Consider the following 17,177-nt stretch of genomic DNA (forward strand, 5'->3'; position numbering starts at 1 on the left):
CATTTTCTTTACATCACGTGCACACAATGAACATGGTGGCCACATTTTACACATGAAACTTTCAAAATATTCCAAAACAAGGCTATGCAAATGAGTTTTGAGGCTGGACAGTTACACTACTGGCAAAAAGGGAAATTACACTGGATACCTTTAAATTTTAAGACCAGAGTTTCTTGCTGAGTAATTCACAAAGCTGAAACAAAACAAAACAAAAACAAGCTGGCCACTCTGCTGCAGTAGAATCACAAAGATAAAGTGCAATCAGCAGCACAGCCAGTTTTATGCATTATGTATGGCACTAAAAGCACGGGACAGGAATGGCATCAATGCAAAAGCTTTCTGTTACATTCAAGTAACATAAAGTGGTGATGGTTCAGTGTCAAGCCATTACAAACACTGAGTACCATGTATCTTTACAAAGCAAAAGGTTGTTTGAAATTTTGGCTCAAGCATCTTGACATACAAAAAAGTCCCAATTCTATGGTAATTTAAGCGCTGACATATTTGAGAGCACTGCTTACTAGACTGCAATGTGGTTTAATAATATTTATCTTCACTGTAACCTAAATATTCGATTTGAAGATCAATGTTAAGGTGTAAATAGAGTTCATTGTGGTTTTACCAACTCAGTTCCTCATGTCATTTACTTACTGATTCGTCCTCAATCATTGCCGCTGAATCGAAGAAGTCCGGTCTCAACTCCGCTCTCTCACGTCTGTTCCTTGACGGTGGCTGAGAAGGACAAAACACCGGAGTGAGAGACAGAATAAAGAAGAAACCGGACAACTGGGACAAATTAACGGGCCCGAGTGCGGGGGCAAAAGAAAGTGATGTCACTCACCAGGTCAATCACCATAGTGTCCTCAAACTCCTCGTTCATGTCCTCCAGCTGGCCCCGCGATGACATCATCACGTCCTCAAAGATGGGCTCTGCGTCATCCTCCATCAGCCCACGACTGGAGGAAGGACAAAAAAAACACACGTGGGGAAAAAAGATAAAAACAGTCACAATGAGAATCACGTCCATGTGCATTTCATTTCTTTTCTTATCAGTTTTTTTGTCAGAAACAATTTCAGTGGCATTTCATTTTTATTTTTTAAGAGATAACAGCAAAGCGTAGGACAAAAGTTGCTCTGAGGCCTGTTGACTCCCCATGATTGTCTACACTGGAATCGAGTTAAAACTACACAACCACAGACACACACACACACACACACTCTTACACAGTCTGTCTGACGCCCTGGTTGCTGCGTGACTTGATGTAGTTGATGCCCGTCCGGTCCTTCCTGTTCACCTCCTCCATTTTCTGCTGGCCGAGCCACGACATCTGCATCTGAGGACTGAGGACAAACACAGACACATGGTGAACACACTCCACTTTGATTCATACACTGAATCCTTTTTCTGTGTGTCGTATGGGAGTGTGGGTAATGTGCCTGAATATGTTTTTACTTTTTAAGTCTCAACTTGTTTGCGCCTATGGGAAGTACGTGTGTAAGTATACGTGCACTCACTTGTGTACATAGTCGTTTTCTGATCCGGGCTCCGAGTCTGGGTCTGGCATGTGTTCTGCCGGTCTGTTCTCTCTGAGCACAGTGGATGTAAGCTGAGGGGTCTGCAGCGCCCCCGGTGTCTGTAGGGTGTCATTACGCATCATCCACGAGCCTTCCACACTACTCTCCTCTGGAAATGCACAAAGGGAAACGTCGGCAAGACAAAACAGGCAAATGATCAAAATAAGTGAGAAAACTGACTGGGCAGAGACAAAAAAACGACTCATTTGCAGTCACGTTGTATCTCAACACTCCTCTAAACATTTTGTATTCTTCCTCGTACGCATTTCATCACATTCAACAGGAGGCACAACAGTTGAAAGGAATCCAATACATGCTTGCACAATCTTGCTTACTATGCGCTCCCTGAACTATCGAATAGTTTGTAATAGTGAGGGGTTTGAGGTCATTTGGGTTATAGTTCGCCTCTAGGGCCAACCCAAAGGCATGAATCTTACTTGTATTTACTTTCTTTTGAGCTGTGGGGAGCCTGAATGATTGCAAAAACTGCATCATCATTTGCACAGCTAAACCAACCCACACACACTGGGGTAACCTTACTTTCTACCTATACGTGTTCATGTGGGCCTGCTGGCTCACCTTCGATGCGTTTCTTGTGCAGCGGCGGCCGTCCCTTCTTGCTGCGGACCGAGCCCGTCTTGCTGCTGGAGCCTGAGGTGACAGACATGCGGTCCTCATCTCCTCCCGTCAGTAGGCTGTTCCTGTAGGAGATCAGCGGGAGCCACACGTCCTCCCGACGCTCCGACATGGACTCTGACATGAACTTCTCCAGGTACGAGTGGCTGAGGAGAGATGCAGCATGTTGGTATGTTCAGTCTTACATAATTTTACTATGGGGTTTCAACATAAACATTTTAAAACATTTCACATTTTACATTCAACAATGGAAAAATAAGGTTGAAAATGAAAAAAAGTGATGATTATATGCTATGGAGAAGATCAAGTTGACATTGTTTAGGAGACTGGGAGGTTTAAGATAAAAAAGATGTGAGAGAATACTTACACAGTCTTTTTGTCTTGCCGGAGTAGTTTGGAAGAGAATTCACTGAGGACCTCCAAAAAGGCGAGATTGATGGGAGGGAACTCGGGCCCTCGCGGATTCTGGTATTTAAATGCAAACTCTATTCCATCCCTGACAGACAAAAGAAAAAGATAGTGAGAGAAAGAGGCAGAAAAAAAAGAAAGAGATACAGAGAGTGAGGAAAAAGACGGACGAAAGAATACACAAAGTTTTGACTTTGTGAAACTTTTGGACTCTTTGTGACACTGCATGGCTGTTGTGATGCAGAATTTTTCTTGAGTAAAAAAACCTGTCATTTTACTGATGTTTGGTTAATTTTCCCTTCAGGATTTCACTTGCTGAAACGTGTGTGTAATCATCTTACAACTTATAAATGCTGATGAGTAAAGGTTGACAACTGAGCAGACTTCCAGATACATCCAAATCTCTGTTCATCCTTAAGAAACTCCTTAATTACTAGTTTTGCATTTTCAGAAGAACTCTACAGGAATCTTTCATGCCGGTTTTTGTCTTGGCATTGAGCAGGGTTTGCTCTAGTCTGTCTAACTTGGTTTCCACCCAAAACAAAACATTCTTATGGGGAAAAAAAATCTTCCATAGTGAAATTTTTGCTGAATTAAGCCATGAAAAAAAGATGTTCTCAAAATATGTTTAACTATCTGAAAAAACAGCATAAATATCGACAAACAAAGCTAATTTTAATTAATGGAAATATACACCCAGTCTTCAAGCTTTAATATATGTAAGCCTCCAGTTTGCAAACCAAAATTAATTCTGACTCTATTCTGAGAGGATGGTAAGTTCCTAAAATTTCTCCTTATGTCATTTCTTAATGTAATTATTGTATATTAAGAATACACTAAACTACCCCAGACATAGAGCTGTCTTGAAACTCTGCTGAAGTGGTCTTGACCTCATCCCTGCCTGATTCCTGTTTAGCGCCCCCTAGAGGTCAGAGCAGTCAGGGTCTTACTTGTGCAGCGTGGCCACCGCCTCCCTGGTCTTGATCTGGTCCAGGCCGAAGGTGAGGGCGAAGCGCCGGGCCAGCTCCTTGATGCCGCTGACGTGAGACGAGGTGCGGTCCAGGTTGGGACCCTGATCCTGAAGCAGCTCGTTGAACAGCTGTAACACACACACACACACAGGAGACAGATGACAACATGTGAGCATGTTCGCTCTTACAGATAACAAAAGATGTACACTATTTCAATCTGAAACACACAGATAAAGACAGAGTTCAGGTTTAAAATGTGTGTGAGTGTGTGTCAGAATGAATTTGGGCTTTCGCAAGCTACTGAACACACACAGGAGAGGGAGTTACAGTTCAAAGATGTGTGTTTACATACATATGGGAGTGATATATCTTATTTCAAGCCAAAGAGCTGTGTGAGGAGCCTGTGCATCATCGTCTCACCTGCTGCAGACTGAGGATGAGTGTCTTGGCACAGAGGATCTTGTCCGTCTGTCTGGTTTTACTCAGCGTCTCCTTGATGATGTCACCGTAATCATTATAGTACTGAGGGAGGGAAACAAGTGTCACAACATCAAACACAACAAAATTCATTTAATTCAGTCTCAAGTTGAATCTTTGAGGAGCTTTTCAATTTATTATTACCACTGCAACTAAAGCTGAAGTGAATGAAAACCCTTCTATGTATCTGCCAGACTTATATTTTTGATTGTTTGTTTTAAGGTGAGACTCATTTTTGTTTTTATCTCACCTACACATTTATCATTTTTTCCTCTTCTGTTTTATTTTTCTATTGTAATCACTTTTATCACCTCACTTCTATTTTATCTCTGTTTCTAAAATGAACAAATCTATACCCAACTATGCTTTTCAGTTCAAAGTTATTGCATCACTCTTGCATGCAAACACAAACAAGTATGACAGCAGGCTAAAACTGAGTTATCAATTCACAGGTATTTTTAAAGATACTGTGATTAAAGTGTTTTCTGGACAAATCATAACGTAACTGTGTTTTTGCCATCAGGGCCCTAACTTAGACAATTCATCATCTTTTAGGTCACCTGAATTTTAAAGATTCACAGTACTCGGGTATCGTTTTTATCCACTTTCTCTGTTAACTGCTCTTTTTCCATTTTCTTTTGACTGAGTATCCCAATGTTTATCTTTTATCTTATATGTCAAATCAAGAACAGCAGGCGAGTAAAAGGCCCCAGACAGCCACCTTCATGTAGTGTTTGAAGATGTCGGCAGCAGCAGGCATGTCCACGATGTCGTAGATGATGAGTTTGCTGAAAGCCGCCAGCAGGTTTCTCCTCTTGTGGAGAGCCTCGATCTTGTTGGCCTCGTCTTCCTCGTCTCCCTCTACAGACACACAGAAAGAAAAGGAGGAGAAAGAAGGAGAAAGGGAGGGGAAAACTGAATGAATACAGCCGCTGATTGTGTCAGTGATCAAAATGACAAGAAAAGCAGATATAAATGCCGATGTTCACTGATGTGATCATGCAAGTTATATCATAACTCCAGTTTTGGTGATTTGCATCTTCAGCTAAAAGATTACAAGATTCGCTACTGGTAGAAAAATACTGTGAAACTGAAAAATATGCTAGAATTTCTGGGTATATGGAACCCTCTCAAAACCAATTATGTAATCTATATAATGGATATTATTCAGGCAAGCTAAAAACAATATTTTTCTTAGTTATTTAGCTAACACTCGCAATTTGGATCCAGATTAATAAAACAAGCAGTAATTTGGAAAAAGGTCACAGGATCTTGCTGCTGGAGAGAAATTAGAGAGAGTTCCCGGGGCTGGAAAAAAAATCCCTCCTCTGCTCTCTCTGTCTTACCCATGCTCTGGCTCTCATCGTCCTGGTCGATGAAGACGTGGTCCAGGACGAAGTTGAGCAGCTCGTTCTGCAGGGTGCTGTCCGGGTTGAAGACCAGAGGCTGGAGGCCCTCCCTGCCGCCAGAAACCAACTGGTGACTGAAGATCATCAGCAGGTCGCAGAGCAGCATGAACGCCTGAACCAGAGCACCAACGAAGGGTTAATTTACAGTAAATAAATAAATAAATAAAATGGTAGTTACCCAATTTTTGAATACATAAAAAGTGTTACCTGATGTTACTAAGAAAATAAAGATACACTGGATACACTCTATATAATTTAACTAGTTTTTAAGACAATAGAATACTGTAACAGAAATAATTTGTTTTACTTTCTTGTCAATAACTGCTTTGTCACAGTGTGGGTCACATTTTTTAAAACGATGGCTGTCTCATATTCAAAACTGTTTATTACCGTTGCTTGTCATAAATCCTTGAGGCTATGATGAGATAATTCATCCTGTATATTGTTCTTCAAAATTTTACTTCCAAAATAATCTTAGGATAATAATTTGACTTGTCAACTCATCAATAGTATTTTCCCCAACCTTCACTTCACTCTAGGTTAGAAATTTTTGATCAGAATTAAATGTGATGGATGTTTATTGTGGCTGGTCAATGTGAGCAGGCCCAGTCACTTTGTTGCTGTGAAGAATCGGCTTCTGCTAAAGTAAAATGACCTGAAGAATACACAAAGTATGAACACGTAGTCACAGCTTTCCCCCCACATTTTGGACATTTAGAAAACTTTTCCAGAAATAAAAGTAATTTCATTTTAATACAGTTTTTTTTTTAGAACTGCACAGGAAATCTGTTCACTGCTTTAGCAGCCAAGCTGTCATCATTGTAACAGACACTGGGCTGATCATGACTAATTGCTAGAGAGACACTTGCAATTTTTGTCTTGACAAGAAAAAAAAAAATCTTGCATACAGTCAGAATAAATCATCAGAACATTGCTTTTGATTCAGGTTGTTATTGAGCGTGAAGTCAGAGTGTGTGAATGTGAGATCAGGTGAGATCAGGTGTGTGTGTGTGTTACCTGTTCTTTGACTGGTGTGTTGACGTTAGACAGACACTGCTGGCACACCGCCAGGAAGGACTTCACCACTCTCCTTAGAGCCACCAAATCATCCTGCACACACCACACACACACACACACACACACACACACACACACACACACACACAGTACACACACATAATGAGTAACTGCCACAAATAATGACCATTAGCACTTTAACAGTAATCATTTTTAAACTGTCGGAGTGTCAGTCTGGTTAAGTGCCTTGCTGGGCTCTGGGTAATTGGATCGTTAAAGTAATCAAACTTTAATGATTTTAATCATGAATCATTAAAGTAATTGAGGCTGGAAAATCAATGCACTTGCGTCGCTGCCAGTTCACTCTGTCAGAGAGCACCAAGGGCCAGAGCACGCCGATCTGCTAATGAATTTATATTTTTTCTTTCTAGACTCGCGGTCAACTCAGAGGAGGCTACATGTAAAACTTAGTTAGGTGTGCCATATGTTGGGTAATACTATAAAAATCTATTTCTGTACCAGTAGGAGAGATAAAGAAGTTTTTTTTTTTTTAGTTTTAGTGCTCACACCATTTGAGTTTGTTGCTTTTGTAGGACAAATATTTAATATACTGACAGGGTACTGCACCACTGTACAGTATACAAGCTTTTCACACAGCTCTTCCCTCAGGGGTAACTACAGTTTTGGACCTTTTAACCCTTGGCTCCCTGTTTCTAGTGTAACACCATCACTCATGCTGCAGGAGCCAGGAGCCCTTCATTATAGTATCATAATAATACTTAATTGATTCACATCAGGAAACTTTTTTTTTGTGTGAGGTCAGAGGAAGAGGTCAGCTACAGAACAGCACGTCAAAGCGGGGTGGAAAGCTGCTGAGGTGGACCAGGACTTCTGGCTGCCCTGCTGCCTCTTTAGTTTAAACAGTGGAACATGAAAAGGGGCAACGTTTGCAGCAGCAATGGCCACAGCAGTAGATTAGGGGTTAAAATGTCTTGTGGAGGTTTGAGATTTGGTCCACAGCCAAGGAGCACTCAAGACGTGTTACCTCTGCTTGACACTGAGCGTTAAAAAGAGACGGATCAGGGAAAAGTCACTGTAAAGGGCATTTGTGCTTTGAAGCTGCTCAACACCACAGAAATAAGAGATAAGCTCCTGTCCCTCTGGGCTGCCTTGGCTAAGACCAGGCATCTTCAGCTCTTCACCAAGACTAGGGATGTCAAAAGAAATGACGCTTAGATACCAAGCGGCATATCAACATTTTGAAAACAGCACTAATTCTTGTGTTTTTCCCACAGAGCGCGCAGTACTGCCACCATGTGCTATACATGGCAAACTGTGGTCACTCACTCACTCATTCCCTCACGGACAACTTGCAGGGACGTTTAGTGGGACGCTTGCACAGAACACCCAGCAAAGGTCAGCGACACTTGAATCTCTTAGTTACACTAATTCATGTGAAGTAGCCATTACGAGTTCATCTTGTTGATGTTCTGGACACTTGTGTGTTGGTAGGGAAGGAAAAACAAGTCAACATGCCCACAAGCGACCAGTGGGGCTTCACAGCACCGTGAGGGGGTGCTGTCTGCAGTGGGAAACAAAATCCAGAAAAGTAAAGCAAGTATAGTCGAGCAGAGTAGAGCTGAGCAGAGTCGGTATTAGTAGAGACATTTAATTGGACGTGCGCAGGTGCACTGTAGGTCTGGGCGGTTTTGTGCTTGTTAATATTGACACATGATCCCCCGTTCTGTAACTCAGTGCTGTCATTCTAATGCAGTCTTAGCCTGCATGTTTACACACTGCAACACTTGAAACCGCGGTCATGCTTACATGACTGTAAATCAAAAACGAGAACACATCATCATAATACTCTACCTAGTATTTTGATGGGCTGCTTTGTGTGTCCATTTGAAGGCTACAGGAAAATGTTGCACTTGTAACTCCGTGTTCTTATTCTAACATCGCCTATACTTTAAAACATTAATTTCCTGTTGACATGAAATTTTTTATACAAACGAATGTGTAGTAGACAGGATATCTTTTCTTTTTTTTGCAGTGTTATTGAATTAGGAAATCGAGAATCGTGGAATTTTGCTAATACTGGTGTTGTGACATTCCTGGACTAAGTACAACCCTCCCTGGGATCTGAGCGTGCAGCGTGAAGGCACTGTCTGCGTGGTGAGTGCAGCACCTTGCTGGGAGCTCCCTCCGTGATCTTGACCAGCTGCCAGAGGATGGAGTAGTGGGAGCACTGCAGGGCCTGGACAGCTATCTGCTCCGGCATGGACCCCTGCTCGATGCCCGCCTTCAGCAGCCGGTAGCAGTTCCCAAACAGATCCCACCGCGTCAGATCATGGGCACTGGAACACACATCAGGTTTCTCTGAGAAAGTTCAATCAAATGCTAACAAGGTATTTTAAACATAATATATCCTTTACTTTCCGTGCATATTATATTTTTAATGTGGGTGGGCGGCCGCATTGGCAGAAGAATCCAAAGCCAACCTGGCAGTGTTATTGCCACACTCAAAGCACTCAGCTACACAGAAGCATGTTTAATCTATTCATCTTCTGTCATCCTAACGCTGTTTTCTATAAATCAATGGAAATTAAGAGGAAAAGAGAGAGAGTCTTACTTGTGAAAAGCAGTGAGTCTCTTAAGTGTTGACAGAACATTGTAGATATCGTCATCATCAGCCTCCTCAGCCTGAAACACAACAAAAACAGTTAGTACACAAAGAGCTGATGTATTTCATTATACACACAAAATACACATCTGTCCCCAATTATCACATTTACACGTAACTGTTTCCAGTTTTTAAACAATAAGCCTGCTTGGACTGAAGTTATGTCGGATTTTTATTCCTGTGGGGACACTTGGACCCGGAAAAATGGAAAAACATAAATCACGTCCTTGACATCCATCCTAAATGGATCCTGTCTGTTTAATTAGTGATGACCAAAGCCAATTTTTGCCACTGCTTCCATTTTCCCAAAGCAATTCTACTGCTGCTTGCTCCTGACACCGTTTTGGGTAAAGATGGCGGAATGCCAGTGGATTCTGAGCTATTTTTAAAAACACAAATAGGATTAAAAACATATGACAGGGTTTCCATTGTTACCCTGATGAAAGTCATCTGTCACTTTTTCAAGACTTTCCGTAACTTCCATGGCAAAGTTTCATAGGACTTACATGATGAAAAATTTGTCATTTAGGGCCCACTCACATTGGCAAGTTTGAGCCCGTATCGTGCTAAAGCCAAAATCCCCCCCTCCCCAGTCCCCGGCTGGCCTGCACTCACATTACCTTTTTCCCAAACGCGCCCAAGCACGATTGCCCCCGGTGTGCGCGTCATCACGTTGAAATACGACAACAACAGGCATGGCCCGACGTCATCATAAATCAATGTAGTTCAAATACATCATGTCTTCCTTTTAACTAAAAAACGCTTTTTGGTCCTTTTAATCAGACATGGGATGTTTATTTACCTTGACAGTTTCGGAGGTAACTTCCTCCTTCTTCAGAAAGGTCCAACTGACAGCTGGAGCGGCACCTGTCAGATCCGGCAGACCGGGTGACCGGGTGGCCGCACACCGCGCGGTGCCGCGGCCAGTGCCGGCCGGTGCCGACGCGGTGCCGGCCAGCACCAGGTCTGCCGGATCTCCGCACACAGACTGCTGTACTTTCATTATAAACCGACTTTTGTTTATACGCGGTTGCAGCAGCACAACGGACACCGACACAGACAACATGGTTGATTATTGATTGCGCAACGCGGCCATTCGACGGTAATCGCGCTGCGCACATTAAACAGTTTTGCAGAGGCAGGAGGAAAGTTGCATGATTTACGTCCGCGCACTGCGTGCGTGACCGTGCATGTGCTCATGTACACGCCTGTACCGTGCAGAAGCACACCCCTTCCAACCGTGCCAGAGCGGGGGAAGTGTACTGTATTCAAGCACGATACGGAGCGATCACACTGGTCAAAGAATCCGGATTTTAAGGGCAATCGTGCTTGGGTGCGGATCAAACTTGCCAGTGTGAGTGGCCTCTTAAAACAAATATCAGAATCCGGATCAGTCTTATAAAGCCCCATCTGCTGAACGCTGGATGCCTCCTAACAGACGCCGTGGATCACAGACACAGAAAGGAACACACACTTTCCATCACTTCCATCCCATATACACCCACACCCACTGTCCTTCCTGCTGTACCTCTTGCAGCAGCTCTTCAACTGAGTGCGCAAAACGGTCCGTCATCTCGTCGATGAGCTGTGAGCGGGCGATGTCCACGCGGTTCATGATGGTGTACTCCTCGGAGCAGAGGATGCTGTAGGTCTTGCTGCAGGCCTCCAGCACGTCTGTCTCGATGTGCTTCTCCACCACCAGCCGGATCTGCTTCAGCAAGGCGTCCAGGTGCTTCTCCATGCGCCCGGCGCTGTAAACATCCAGGTCAAAGTACTGCGGTATCTGCAGCAGGTTGGCTACCTTTTCGGAATCCGCCTGATACTGTGGGGAAGGACAGAGGATAACGACAGAGAAGAGAGTGATGGAGAGATAAAAAGACAAAAAGAAGACAGAGGATATACATGGCAGAGAGCCAATAGATATGGGGAAATAAAGACAAAAAAAGAAAAGTGCATCAAAATCTGTCCATTGCTCATTCTCTCTATAAGTTGATTCTTTCTGTTTCTCATTCTTAAGTAACTGCATTTATCCTCCATTAGTCAGTCAAATGGTCAATTACGGTTAAGGCATTGAGTCAGCACACTTATTCAAGGAAATACACTGTCAATCGATAACACTTCCCACAGTTTATTCAAAGCCACCCGTTGTACACATCACTCAACAGTTTTGCCGAACAAATCAGACAACAATCACCCAGCTGGCTCATTAACCAGTGCTGCTGGCCTCCCTGTTGCTGACCGGATACCGGCTGCCGACTGGAGCTATGAGGGTCTTACCTTGGACAGCAGCATGGGCAGAGCCATGATGAAGTGCTCTGTCAGTTTGTTCTTGTCATCGATCTGGGTCTTCCTCTCCTTGGCTGTAAGCACCTGCATAAACAGATTCAAACATCAATGCTACATGCAAGGAGGTGTTCAGGAGCAAAAAAGGGCAGGGGAAAAGGAAGTAATACCGAGATATGTGGAATTCAAATTTGTCTGAAGTTTGTTTTTGTGGTGAAATGATGGTGTCTTTGTCAAGTAATCAAAAAAATAGAGAGGGTGGGCACAGCAATAGAATGGAATACAAAAAGTGAAGAGAAAGAAGGGACGTGAGGAGGAGGGAGTCGGAGTAAGGTACAGAGGAATCAGAGTAAGAAAAGAAAGAAAAGAAGTAATTCTGACGAATCAGAGGTCGATCACAAATCTGACTGCAAGTAGTTTACAGGAGTTGCATTATAATGCCAGGTGTAAACAGTGGTCTGTCTTGGCTGTCCACTTGTGATGAGATCAAGCCCAAACAGGGCCCAAGAGACGGTGTCTCTTAACACCAGGCCATCTGGTTGCCCTGCTTCTCATTCTATTGGAGCTCCAATATCATATAACCAAAGTGTGTACTGAGTGTATGTGTTTGTCTTACCCGTTTGCCGGTGCCTCTGCCAACAGGCGGATGTGCCTCTGCCGCCTGTCGTATGGTGCACACCGTCAGCTCTATCAGCGCACTCTCCTGCCTGTCTGACAGCACTGCATAGAGACAGACAAGAAGGCAGAGGACAAAGAGGGAGCAGAGAGACGAGAGACAGACAGACAGACAGACAGACAAGCAAAAACAGTGTCAGAGAAAGATACAGAAACACACAAAGAGAGACGATCAGATCACAAACCACGGCTGCCAAGAGGGGTTTAAAGGAACTGGATTTTATTGCATCATCTCTTCAAAAAGGAATTCAGATGTGCTTGACATGAAGCAGGTTGAAGATTTTTCACTGATTATAAGAGAAAGTGAGCAAGAAAAAGTGTGTGCAAACGGGGGGTAACGGTTTTGTACTGAAACCTAAAAACGAGATTCTGCAAGCCATGGCTGAATGAACTTTAGATGTGTGGTGACAAACAGTGACACCCTTACCTTCCTCTCCCTGTACAGGCTCCTCCAGCAGCAGCTCAGTCATACACTCCCAGTCCTTCAGCAGCTCCTGAGAGCTTTCCCACAACGAGTCCACCAGGTAGGCCGCATGCTCATGGAGCTGAGTGAGTGCGCACACACACACAAGCACACAAGCACACACACACACACACACACACAGACACACACACACAGAGGGAGAGAGAGAGAGAGAGAGAGAGAGAAAATCACTATTTGTGTGGAAGTCAATCATAGTTGTGTAAACACTTAAGCCTATAAAGCCATTTGTATCATATATGATACACATTTAAAAATACTGTTGTATACCTTTGAACACTTCCCCTGTTCACCCCGGACCATACCATTGGCACTTCAAGTACGTATCATATATCATACAACAGAAAGATCGTGTAATAACATATTTTTTGAATTTTTATATATATATATATATATATATATATATATATATATATATATATATTGTTATAGGACTAAATAAAGGGTTCAATTTCAAAAAATTGGAATTTTCTGCCAATTCTTTCATAGTTCAGGCTTTATAGAGTTAAATGTAGAACAGTTGTGTATATGTGTGGAGACATATCTTGTATGCGTGGTGGTTTGTGAGTGACTGTGTGTGTGTGTGTGTGTGTGTGTGTGTGCTACCTCACTCTCCAGGAAGAAGAGCACCAGCATGCGGATGAGGTTTCCATTGGGACTGCTCCTCCCTCTGCGCTTAGCCAGAGCCTCTTCTGCCTGCGGGTCATGACGACTAAACAATCTGAGACACAGAGAGAGAGAGAAAATCAGGAGGGAAATAGGGAGCGATGAAAAAAAAATCAATAAAACTCAACTGCCTTCCAAACATCCATCTAATTTCATATACAGTAAAGTTAATTAAAGTGATTTCGAGTCAACAGCTATTTTACACTGCCAGGATGTCAAGATGGACTCACTTCCTGTGCAGAAACTCTCCGGCAGCGACAGCCACTGGCCGGTGGGCGGAGTAAACCAGGTGGTACACATTCTCACAGTCCTCATTGGACAAGGCGTCTTCACTGCCCCTGGAACAGCCAATAAGAAAAGGTTACACTCTGTACATCAGTTTCTAATGATATTAAACAATGCTGGTCAAAATAGGATTACTGTGTGTGCGTGTGTGTGTGTGCTGAAGACGTACAGAACGTGTCCGAGTTACTCACTGCAAGATGAGTGTGACCAGCCTGATGGCCTCCACAGCCACATCGTACTCCTTATCCAGAGTCATGGACACGATACGGTCCTGTAAAAATATAAAAAACAAAAAATACAGTCAAACATGAAAACGATCACCATGCTGGACTTAAATACAACAGATCGAAGAGATAATACTTTTGTTTTGAGTATTTTTTCTCTCCACTAATTGTGATTTAGTGCCTTGAAAACCACATTTTATTATTACCGTTCTTGTTGTTATAATTAGTATTCATATTAGTATTATTATAATTCCTGGTGTTACCTTGAAGCGGTTGGTGAAGAGCTCCAGCTTGGGGAATAGCTCTCTGTTGGTGTACAGGTTCTGCAGAGCCTTCAGACACTTCAGACGCACTTCACCTTGCTGCAAAATCGAGACAGGCCAAGCTGAGCGAGGAATGAATATGTGGTATTTTGGGAAAAAGGCATCTCCCGCCAAACAAAAAGCAAGGCGCTTTCAAATTATCATATGTATTCTGAATACATAAAAACATCCAAATGAGAACAGTTTAGTTCTACAACCTGCGATAACTTGAGCTGTTACATATATATTCATATTTGTTTCAGAGTTACAGTTTGTGTGTGTCGGCTCACCCTGTCGTGCAACGTCCAGCCAACGTATTTCAGGTAGCTGTCATTGAGAAAGGCATCGCTGTACATCTTCATCCACACTCCGATCTCTTCAATACAGATGGCTCTGATCTCAGCAATTGCATCCCTGGGAAAAAAAGGGAAGCACAATCAGCATAATCATCATTATCATTATCACAATCATGCCTCTAAAATCCACAGAGGAGAGAGGACATTTGGCATTTCACAGAAACTGTGATACTTAATTACTGACACTATTAAGAAGTGAGGTCATTATCAACTTATTCAAAAGGCATTTATTTAATTACAAAGCAATGTTTCCCCAAACAGAAGACCAATATGCTTTGTCTATACATATATATTTTATTTATTTATTTGTAATGAAATTTACTTATTTCAATTGAAACAATAAGGAACAAAGACCCAAAATGCAACAAATTGTGAGGGGGAGATTAAAAATGCCAAGAAGTTTATAAGATTATCACACCTAGATGAAACAAACCAATCAAAAAAGTTACTAAATAAGCACCAGTAAAGAAAAGAACTTAACATATAAAATTCTAACTATACATTAAATATAAAAGTATATCAAGTATAATTCATAATCTCCTTCAGAAGACAAAGGCAAAATCCAAACTGGTATAGTGTTTTCCTCCTAAATAAGACTTTCACCATCACCACAACAAACAGAAGTAACATTATTACATTACAAAGAGGCAGCGATAGCAACACTGTCACATTAATAAGCCAGGTGGTAAGCCGGTTTACCTGTAGCGGTGCACAAATATACCCTTAAAGATGGAGTTCATCATGTTCTCAATCTCATCCTGGTTTTCCTGGAGCTGCACAGAGAAACCACAAAGTTTCAGTCAACAACTTGATCCTGCCTCACACACAGAGCCAGGAGGCCGCCAAAACACAAGCTGTCAGCTTGAGTTAAATGTTTACAGCTGAACCGACACTGTGATCGCAGCTCTTAACCATGATAATCAACCTCTATAATTTGAGGAATAAAAGTGTTCTTCATGCACTTTGGCATCTGTCATCGGCATCTTGAGTTTTCAATAACACAAGACCTTCTAAACAAAATAAAAGTGTTTCAAAATTGTTGTTGTCGAGTTTTTTTAAATGTGGCTGTTAAACCAATACATACTTCAACATAGCATTTATCAGAATTCAATTATGCTTTCATAATCAAAGGTCAGAGGTCAACCACCAGCCTACCTCCTTCCTCTTCTGTAACAGCAGCTCCAGCTTCTCATTGGCTCGTTTGCCGGCCATCTTGTTCCTCTCAGTCTCGTACTGTCGCTGCGTGTTGTCCTGGTGGATGCTCAGGTTCAGCGCCACGTTCACCAACGCTGTCATCAGCTTCATCGCTACACAGACAGAAAGACACACATATATATATCAATAAGGTTTTCCTAATTCATTAATATTCTGCAGAGGAGATAGGAGGCATGCTGGGCCGCCAGTGGACAATCACTGTTTTAAGGCATGAAATGATGCCGGAAGTCATTAACTCTTCGACTCTGCCATGTTCATGGGTGAGTTTGAACACAGAGCTTTACTTTGAATTCTAGTGGAGAGTCCAAGGTTACCAAAGATACCAAATATGTCCTGATGCATTACAGAGAAATGTGCATAAAGTGATGCACAAGACATGTAGATTTATATATCTGATATAATGGTTCAGCCATAAAACATCTGGTATCTTAGGTTTGCAAAATTTCACTACAGTGTGATGTAGCTTCAGCGAAGCACTGTAGCAGCAGATACAGAATATGTATGTGACATTGTTGTACAATATCGAAAAACAATGTTTTTCTAAATTTAAAGAAAAATTTCAAGGAAAATTAGAGTTAAAGGTGTTAAACTTAAATTTGGATTGACTTGCCTAATATAACTTTTTTATTTTCTATCCATTAAATTCAATCTGAAAGTAAAAGGCACTACACAAAGACTACATCTAAAGAGAAAAGTAAATTTCTATACTATAAATGTTGGGTTTTATTGAGGCTCTGGCTTTTGGTGGTTGGGTTCAGGTAGAGTTTTCTTGGACTTTAGTTGGGTTGGTTGAAAATATCATGGCTGTTTCAAGCTCTACTTGTCAGCAGCAAACACAAAATTCTCAAACGCAAATACATCAGAGCATGAGGATGTGAGAGCGCTCATCTCAAATAGTGACATGTCACTTCCTATCAAAACACTGCAGGCACTAAACTGGCAATTTTACTGTTTATCTTACTGGCTTTTAGGGTTATTGTTTTTAAAGCACTAAGGGCCTTTGTTGAAAAGGGCTGCACAAATAAATTATCTGTCATTACCTGCCAGTGTGGAGGTGTGGTACTATCATTACCACGCCACTGCAATTATCATTCATTACCTGCCAAAGTGGTGTCTGTTGTGCACTTAATAACTGCTTTTCAAAGTGCTATACAAATAAACATACTGTCATTGCTGTAAAGCATCTAATAACTACTTTGCAAATTGCTGTATAAATAAACTTCTCGTCATTACATCAATGCATTTAGCACCGGCTTTTTAAAGTGCTTCACAAACTTTTGTTGTGCCTACCTGCCAGGGTGGAGGTGTGTCTGAAGGCTCGGACCTGGGAGTCGGACAGCCCGGTGAGGAGGGAGATGACCGTGTCCATCATGTACTCGTCGTAGATGATGCTGTACTGACACTGGCGGATCAAAACGCAGATGAACTCGCAGAAGTTGTAGCGGAACTTCTTCCAGAGAGGCCCCGGCATGGTGAGAGGATAATCTCCGCTGTCCTGTTTGACAAAAACAAGA

At 42.3% G+C, this 17,177-nt stretch overlaps 1 protein-coding gene across 2 annotated transcripts in view; it reads right to left on the reverse strand.

The window, feature by feature from the left end:
* stag1a (STAG1 cohesin complex component a) overlaps positions 1–17,177 on the reverse strand; it is a 47,077-nt gene that overhangs the window by 1,873 nt on the left and 28,027 nt on the right. For both annotated transcript variants that reach the window (XM_030044328.1, XM_030044329.1), the window contains 25 exons: positions 16,954–17,158; positions 15,604–15,755; positions 15,148–15,221; positions 14,383–14,506; positions 14,054–14,152; positions 13,758–13,837; positions 13,512–13,619; positions 13,222–13,336; positions 12,562–12,679; positions 12,076–12,179; positions 11,454–11,546; positions 10,705–10,998; positions 9,126–9,196; positions 8,682–8,850; positions 6,494–6,586; positions 5,414–5,588; positions 4,789–4,928; positions 4,011–4,112; positions 3,570–3,718; positions 2,579–2,707; positions 2,155–2,357; positions 1,516–1,684; positions 1,225–1,341; positions 842–956; positions 652–732 (listed from right to left, as the gene is read on the reverse strand). In XM_030044328.1, coding sequence (XP_029900188.1) covers positions 652–732; positions 842–956; positions 1,225–1,341; positions 1,516–1,684; positions 2,155–2,357; positions 2,579–2,707; positions 3,570–3,718; positions 4,011–4,112; positions 4,789–4,928; positions 5,414–5,588; positions 6,494–6,586; positions 8,682–8,850; positions 9,126–9,196; positions 10,705–10,998; positions 11,454–11,546; positions 12,076–12,179; positions 12,562–12,679; positions 13,222–13,336; positions 13,512–13,619; positions 13,758–13,837; positions 14,054–14,152; positions 14,383–14,506; positions 15,148–15,221; positions 15,604–15,755; positions 16,954–17,158 — 3,279 coding nt within the window. The remainder of the gene's footprint in view (positions 1–651; positions 733–841; positions 957–1,224; positions 1,342–1,515; positions 1,685–2,154; positions 2,358–2,578; positions 2,708–3,569; positions 3,719–4,010; positions 4,113–4,788; positions 4,929–5,413; positions 5,589–6,493; positions 6,587–8,681; positions 8,851–9,125; positions 9,197–10,704; positions 10,999–11,453; positions 11,547–12,075; positions 12,180–12,561; positions 12,680–13,221; positions 13,337–13,511; positions 13,620–13,757; positions 13,838–14,053; positions 14,153–14,382; positions 14,507–15,147; positions 15,222–15,603; positions 15,756–16,953; positions 17,159–17,177) is intronic.

The sequence above is a fragment of the Myripristis murdjan genome, chromosome 22 (assembly GCF_902150065.1).
Source record: "Myripristis murdjan chromosome 22, fMyrMur1.1, whole genome shotgun sequence".
NCBI classification, from domain to species: Eukaryota; Metazoa; Chordata; class Actinopteri; order Holocentriformes; family Holocentridae; genus Myripristis; species Myripristis murdjan.